General features: G+C 38.2%; 1 protein-coding gene across 1 annotated transcript in view; it reads left to right on the plus strand.

Annotated features, from left to right (window-relative positions):
- pcloa (piccolo presynaptic cytomatrix protein a) overlaps positions 1-3,018 on the plus strand; it is a 46,120-nt gene extending 43,102 nt beyond the window's left edge. The window contains exon 27 of the mRNA XM_068306897.1: positions 31-3,018. Within this exon, the coding sequence (XP_068162998.1) occupies positions 31-174 (144 nt within the window). The 3' untranslated portion in view covers positions 175-3,018. The remainder of the gene's footprint in view (positions 1-30) is intronic.
- Positions 3,019-8,800: the final 5,782 nt, after the last annotated feature.

Consider the following 8,800-nt stretch of genomic DNA (forward strand, 5'->3'; position numbering starts at 1 on the left):
GCTGAGCACATGTGTTTCTTTTCATACCAGCTGTTCTTGGTGTCCAATGGGGGGAAATTCATGAAGAAGACCCTGATTGGGGAGGCTTACGTGTGGCTGGACAAAGTCGACCTACGGAAGCGAGTGGTGAGCTGGCACAAACTGCTCGCTAGCACCGCCCAGATACATTCCTAGGAGGCGACTCGGTTGGACAACTACAGCTGAGGGGGCACAGAAAGACGGCTTTTGGGACGCTTATGTTCCACATCTGTAACGCTCATCCACTCTGGATGGGTGGAGGTACCCGAAAGGGAATATGTCTCCTGTTTTAATTTTCCAGGGCGTGGGTAGCTGAAGTTTTGGAAGATGTTTCCATTCATAAGGGCAGTTCTGATGCTGATTTCTGTCACACGGAAAGTTTGCAGGACGTAATTATGTGTTTACATGACATAAACACAAGTTTACAGGAAGTACAGTGTGCAGTGCTGAAGCCGGGGCTGAGGAGGTCAAGCGCAAAATCAACCAGGTATTACATACATTTATTCACACTTACAAACACACACATGCACACAATCATTTAAAAACTTGATTCTACAGGGACTGGACACACTATAGATGTTTAATTCATGTCAGATTTTCCTCATAATGTTATTGGAACTGCTTGATGTAAATGATTTGCAAATCATTTTGAAAAGAAATACTGAAGAATCCACAACAGTGACCTTGTTTTTCTTTTTTATTTATTTTTGTATTGTGATATTTGCATAGAATTCTATTGTTTGTCTTAAAGGACTTTGCTACATAAGAGTCTATCCTGAGAAGGATTTATAGTCTATTTTATAACACACAACCTAACACTCCAGCTCAAGAACAACATGTCAGCAAACATGACTCTATTCACTTTAGAGCCCATCTTTTATGTCCACAATTATTAATGAGTGTTTAATGTTCGATAAAGGATCTAAATTACTATATATAAAAAATTGGACAGTATATATATATATATATATGAAAAAATATAATGCGCATGAGTCTATTTGGTATGCAGTGCCACATGTCCTGCACAGAAAAATCACCTCTAATGTTGTCTTTGTACATAGCGAAGTGTTATAGCTGGAAATTAATTCTAACATATGAATAGATATATAGATATCTTTATCACAGACAATCGAGTCTTGAGGATTGTGACATAGAGTTTTTATTTACCCACGGTGCCCCTTAGATTGTGACACAGTTATCATAAGAGATTTGAGTGTTTTATTTTTCCCTGTGTGATCGGAGCACATTACGAGTCTTTTGCCAGTCCTGCTTTCGTTCGTGGGAGTGGTGACGTTCAAGTGGTTTTTTTGCACTTTTTCATGCTTAGAATGTAAAAACCTGCTGAAAATGAGATGGCCAGAGATTTATTTTTTACAAAGGGAGGAGTTAGGGTGGTAGAGCAAAGACTGTGTCAGGAGATATTGTCATGACTGGAAGATAAATTCACTGGGAAGTTTAAAAATCACCATTAATGTCACAACTGTTCATGTTGCTTTTGTCTTTGTCATACCTGGGTTGTCTTAATATTCTCACTTTTTGAGTCTGCACATTACGTCTGGAGGAAAGTCAACCTGTGATTTTGTGCGACGGTCAAGAGGCAGTGAAATTGCTGCACACTGAATCTGTGAGGGATTTCTATGCAACATCTTCTCTAAAAAGGTTGTAGCTGAATCTTAACTTTCCAGAAACGTGACACTTTGTTGGAAGCGGAAGCATTGGCGTCCATTTATTTTAGTGCTGCTCTGTTTTTTTGTCCTTTGTGAAATGGTTACTGCTTTAATGTTTTTGTTTTTATTTTATATTGCTAAATGAATCTTTATTTAATGCCTGTAGAGACTGTTTCATATGTTGTATTATATTTGTTTCAAGTACATATCAGTTGTACATAAAAAATACTTTGTTTTTATACACAATGTAGTGCTTGTTTACAAGGCCTGAAACTCAGAGAACCAACTTTTTCGACCCTGTGCACGAACACACTCACATGCGGAAATTTACACGCACAGATCCCAAATTTCACGTGTTTTTAACTCCAGATATCAAAAAATAACCACCCATTAAAATTACACATATTTTTATGCACTTCCTGTGTTTTTTTTCCAGTATGTGTACGATAAATGACCAAAAAAAACATTGCAACCAATGGATGTTATATCTAAAATTATGAATTTAAGAATATTGTGTTTTTGTGTGTGTGTTTTTTTATTTTTTATTTTAGTTGCCTTATCTTTACACCCATGTGCTTGTGTGTGTAGCATCTCCATACAGAGTCCACGCATGTCATTGGCTGTAACACCGATATCTTCTTTTAAGTGTTGTTTGTCTAAAAATATCAACTTTAAAATTTCAACATACACAAATAAAGAATCGCACATACTTACGCACATACACTCACGGATGTCATCTCTCTATTTCCAACCTTGTAAATACATAGCTTTTTTTATACTGGGGTTTGGGAAGCAATAGGTCTTTTAGCAGACAAAAAAAAATGGTGTGTGGTCATAGAAGTACGAGGAAGTAATTTTACTCTCGATCAATGTACAGTGGATAGACTGAGAAATGACATTACGTCTGTTGATAGGGACCCAGCCCTTTACACCAAACACTCAAGGTTTACCAGAGTCTAACTACACAGAAGTCTATCTTCACAGCTCAAGCAGTTGCAGGACAATTTAAATGTGCTCACACTGGATGTTGCATGTTTTGTTGGTGGTTCATACTATTTTTGTGTCCAGATATTATTAAAGTTGAAACAAAAAAAGATTGTGGTAGAGAAAGAACAAAATGTTATTGGGGAGGGGGGCGAGTATGAAGAAAACCTATTAAGATATCGCTAATGTTTGCTGACTGTACAAAGATTATGCTTGTAAAACCTGTCTGGTTTTTTCACTTGTAAGAAAACAGAAAAAAACTACTGTCATGGTTTTGTGATTGTATACAGGAGATATTGATAAATTATGCAAATTGTGCTGTAAAAAGGGCTGTTGCCCCATGTCTAAATATTAAATATCAGTACAAAATAAGTGTTGTTGTGTTGACTTTTACAAATTCCATAATTATCCTTTATTTTGTATTGGTTTTTCCATTTTTTTTCTTTGCAGGATAACATGAAAACTGCTGGATCCAATAAATATACATGTCAACAGATTTTTTTTGTTTTAATTTAGGCATAAATTGTCTGATATTGAGATTGGTAGAAGCAAGTTGGGCACACAGAAAGAAAGAAGCCATTTTGGATTGCACATGAAGTTTGGCTGAAAACCACTAGGTGGAGCCACAGACTTGGAGGACTTCCCACGCTGGGGGCTGATGAGGTGGTTCACAGACACAGTACTGTAGTTCTCATCGACCAATTTTCAGTGATAAAATGAGTGATATGGGATTTTTACTTGATAAAATTTAACTAATTTTCATATATTTTTGAGATGTTTTCGAATTATTTCTTTTGACCATATCTCATCTCATGGAAGACAGGAATGGACTTAATCCTAGAACAGATATAATATCACCACCATAGCTTTTCTTACTGGGATGTTATGGTCTTTACCCACCTTCTGTGCTCAAGAATCCCTCCATGAATTCCAAGAACCAAGACCCAGATATTCAGATTGTCTGATAGTTTGACGCATTGATAGCAGCCAAATAGTTTTCCTTCACTGACTTTTATGGTTTCGTCTGCTGGCTGCAACATACAGCTGATTATCCACTCCATCACACATTACACACACACACACACCACCTATTTCCCCAGAATGCATTGTGCATGTTTCCACTTTGACCATTCAAAAAGTACTTAAATATAATGGTTTGGATGCAATTCATGGGTGGTCTCTACTCTTCTATGCAATGTTTCTTTCCTTGAGCTATGTTGTTGAAAGGGTTGGGTCATATAGTTTCACTCATGCTGTACAAATAATAGATTTGTTGATCTGGCGAGTCAAAGAAATAATCCACCAGAGGATACATACATCTCCTTTGTGAGTAGGTTTTAAATGCTCTCATAAATCAGCGTTCCACCACTTCAGCAATCTTAACAGCACACTACTGAGTCAACCCTAGTACATGATAAGATCATTTCAGAGACTGGATTGTTAATTACATTTTTTATCATTTGGTTACTGTAATTATAAGTATTTGCATTGATTAAAAGACACATTACATAGAATATTTATAGTTGTATTTTAGTTTGTTTTTTTAAGGCTATGTCCCAGCAGAAATGTTCAGCGTGAGAATGAAACATGTAATATAGATAAATTGATTGGAAAGAATTCTTAGTTATAAGAGAATGGATGGATAAGTATATGCTGAAACAGAAGAAAATCATCTTGAGAAGATACGTAATACGTACAGAGAAGATGCAAGTATTTGCTTGCTGATTCACTCTTCATTCTCACCTAATTTTGAAACTTTAAAAACTGGGAGGAAATAAAGTGGCAGCAATTTCATAATCGTGCGTGCAGGGGGCGTAAGAAACCCATTTTCCAGCCTCACTGAAGCGTCTCCCGTGAAAATGTCTTGGACATCTGACCATTCTTCAGAAACAAAAGGTCCGAGGCCACATGTAAAATACTTGATTACCTTCCATTTGTTGATGCATTTCTATTTCCAGAAACAGACTGTGAGAAAAACTGGATTGATATGCAGAGCTAGGATTGGTCAGATTTTCTAAGCAGCTACTGGATGGAAGCAACAGTTAAGTCAAAGGTTATGGAACCCTGATGCACGACGATACATTTAATTTGAAGAAATTAACTCATATTTACTTTATTTTTTGCATTATAGGCAAAAAAAATCATTGGGTGTTTCGACAATACATTCCCAGTTGATGCAGACCCACCTCAGGCTGATCAGACTTGGATGTGTGTCAAGAGGTTGGTTCCCTCAGTTACCTAGGGGCCCAGACAGAATGTCCCAGAAGAAGCAGCGAATGTCCTCTGGGCTGAGTCACTCACTGTCTGGGTTGGTGGCTGAACAGGAAGGTGTCGTCTGGCTCAGGGTGGAGGAGGAGATGGAGGAGCCAATAGTCTGTCAGTGTTTCAGCCACTTGACTTCATGCTGTATTTGAAAGTCGTTTCTTTTTTAATTAATTTGCTTTTATGAGGAAATAACAGTAAAAAGACTGTATAGTCAATAGTTTAGGAAATGAATTATTAATAATTAATTTGCTTGCCTGCTTGATTTGAAAATGTCAAAGAATAAGCAGGCAACAAAACATTCCAATAAGGATACACAAATTTGAATTCAAAGCACAGCATTCAGTCTCAATCTACTAGAGTTCTCAGAACTTGGTTGGACTGCATGAGGCTCGACGATGTTGGGACTCTTCATCATAGCTGTTGACTTGGCGTAATTAAAGTCTCTGCATGAACACCTGTTGCAGACGCTATAAACAGCCACCATAGCTGTACAGGGCTCGGCGAGCAGCAGTCAGTCTCAACTGTACTTTTAAATAGATAAAAAGCTTCAGATATGGAGGAGCAGCGAGGCCCTGTCACGGAAAAATTTTGATATCTCGTCTACTTTAATTTAGATCTTCGTGGAATCACATGGAATCAAATCTTCTAATAAACCCCGGCTTGCTCGGAGAAGAGAATAGCACCAGTTAGATAGCATGAAGATTGAAAACTAAAGGAAATTAGCTTTTTTTTAGATGTATATATATAACATTTTACCGATAAGAGATGTACAGTATAAAATAGACATCAATAAAAACAACAACAACAACAAGTGATTTGTGCTATAGGCTACGGGGAGAAGCAGTTGCATGTTTCAGCATCTGCCCAACCTTTAACTATTGTTTTAAAAGCATTCAAAGGGATGAGCTCCAGCTGGGATAGGCTCCAGCTCCCTGTGACACACTGCAGCTGATAAAGCAGTGATTAGAAGATGGATGGATGATACAAGGCAGGTGTGCAACAGATGAGGAGGTTGGATGAACTGGAGGAGGGGCCAGTAAGCCCCGACTTAGAGAAGCAAACACACATACATTCATTCATCTTCTTATCTGCTTCTTCAGCTTCTGCGGGTCACGGGGGTCGCTGGAGCCTCTCCCGGAAGACTTATGGGCAAGAGACGGAGGGAAACTCTGGGGAGGAGACGAATGCACCGCAAAGCCACATGGAAAGACAAACAACCCACACCTGAAAGTGCAGTGGAGGTGGAGGGAAGCCAGAGAACCCAGACAGAACCCATGTAGACACATGGAGAAGATACAAACTCTCCACAGATACCACTCTAAACCAGGAACCTTCTAACCTGTAAGTTATTTTTATCAAATGGTTTCCAGAAAATAAAATTCAGACATTATAATGAGATTTTTTTTTTTTTTTTTCAAAAAATTGATGGACTTTGCACGTCCTGTCCTGTCATGTGCATCATACCCATCCTGTCCAATCTTATTTTATACTGGTCGTCTTCAGCGTTCACCAACTCCACCCATTCCTCTCCCTGTTTCACCCCCCCTCTCTCCCTGATGGGTCCTTGTGAGCCCTCACTTCCAAAGATGTTTATTTCCCTCTTTCACCTTCAGAGATGCATGCTGAGTCAGGCGGGGTCATGGACATGCCCTGGATCTGTGATTCACTGAACATTGAGGCTGATCAAGACGACAGACATTTGGTGAGGCCACATCAGGCAATGTCACTGGATGCATGAGCTCATTCTAAGTCTGACAGGGTTCACACGCCCCTCATACATGTTTGCAATTCTACAGAGGGGTTATCAAGATTCACATTATAAATTATTTGGGAATGTTTTTGTGTTTGATTAAGAAAAAGTCCTAATTTTTATTGTATTTTATTTTTTGCTGCTTAAAACACTGGTTTCTTCTCAGTTAAATGTGGTGTAGATGTCCTTGGTTTGAAAAGACCAAAGAAGGAGAAGCTTTGTAGATTTAATGAAAGATATTAACTATACTGCAAGTGTTTTTGCAAACATTTGGATGCATTATTTGTTCTTGGATCGGGTTAGACTCTACCAAAGTTGTCCTTTTGTCCAGTCTTGCTTGAGGGAAGGGATTTTTTAGTTGCATCCAAGGAGCATGGCTGTTCAGAAATGCATGTCTGCTTTTTTTTTTTTTTGACCTATGCAAGTAAGTCAGGGTAAAATTTTGAATTCAAGGGTGTCGAGGGATGTTGCGGTCTCTGACTGCATTGGTTCTTGTTTGTTTGTTTTTTGCAGATGATGTGGTTTTGTTTATGTCATCTTCAGCAAGCAGTAGAATGGTTTGCATATGAATGGTCTGCATAGTGGCTGGCTTGAGAATAACAGTCCATAGCTCTTTACCAGAAATAAGTAGAATACTTCTTTTTCTGGGTTGGGGGTAAGTTGATTCTTCAACCCAAGGAGGTTTAACGCAACCCAGTCCCTACATAACTGATATAAAACAAATGCTTTTGTCTCTGCTCATGGCAGCTGTGAACCCATACACTAGAGATTTTTTTATGACTGTGTTTATGTGAAACATTCTTTGCAACTGGGCACCTCACAAATAGAAAAATGATATATAGATATAACGGAAACTATTTTGCCTAAACACATTTCTGCAGAAGTAATAATGGCACTGCTGACTTACAGCTGGTCAGGGTTTGCCAGAAGAGACCTCAGGTGATTTGGTTTATACAGGATACTAATCTTTTGTAATTATCTTTTGCCACAGGGTTAAGCTGGATGCACCAAACCATTTTACTCCCTAATACAATTACAGCGCAACAACAAGAGAGGATAGAAACCATCCAGATAATGATTTAATGAACAGAGCTTCTTTTTTTTTTTTCTGTTCAACTAAATTTGTTCTCCTTCCCAACAAGGGACATTTGGAAAAACCTCAGGGTCTAGAAATACAATTTTGTATTACTTGTGCAACAAATATTACAATATAAAGGTATAGATGATTATATTTTTGCAAAGTACATATATTTGGGGCAGAAAATACATTTGTTGACATTCTGAAGCAAAGACTTTGCCTCCGTTTAATGCACTGTGACATAGCCCATCTATACAATGACCACACATATGTAGAGGAGATATAACTTCATTCAGGAGAAGAGAAGTGAGATTTTAGAAGTAAAGAATGGATTGAACCAGGCAGCCAAGACAGTTCATGTCCAATCACCTCGAATTCCCCCCAGAGCCTCCTTCCTGTCACTGGATTCCTTTTTCACCCAAAGGCCCTCCTTTGCCGGTCCATAACTTTTCCTCCTGACAGAATAGCTTTCACTAATATTAATGTGATCAGTCAGTGCACAGAGAGGACTGAGGCTGCCCGTGTCCTGAATCAGACATCATATCAAACACAGTCGCTATCACTGACTCAACAAGGCACACAAAGGAGGATACTGTGGTGCTAGACTTTTTTTATGATTGCCTACATCAGCGTCCAAGTCCTTGCATAAAAGATTTTACTGCATAATTTCGAGACAAAAAAGTATCTTATAGGGGTGGTGGTTTAAATGTCTCCACAATCTTTACTTTCACAACATTTGACAATATTACTACTCTTTCCATCGCATTCTTTATGCTAAGCTAAGGTAAATTGCTGCTGAGAGTAGCTTCGTAAAGATTTGACACTGTGAATTTCATTATTCAATTCTTGACAAGAAAATGATTAATTTCCAAAATGATGTGACTGTTTTTATAAATGACCTTTATATAAATCTTTTTTTAATAATGTTTTTCAGTTCTTCCACAATAAACCATATTTGCTAACAACAGCTGGATTAGATAATGAACAATGTATTGGTGTCAGCTTGTGCAGACATAAAACATACGCGCCATCGTCTTT

This window comes from Antennarius striatus, chromosome 22 (assembly GCF_040054535.1).
Source record: "Antennarius striatus isolate MH-2024 chromosome 22, ASM4005453v1, whole genome shotgun sequence".
Classification (NCBI taxonomy): Eukaryota; Metazoa; Chordata; class Actinopteri; order Lophiiformes; family Antennariidae; genus Antennarius; species Antennarius striatus.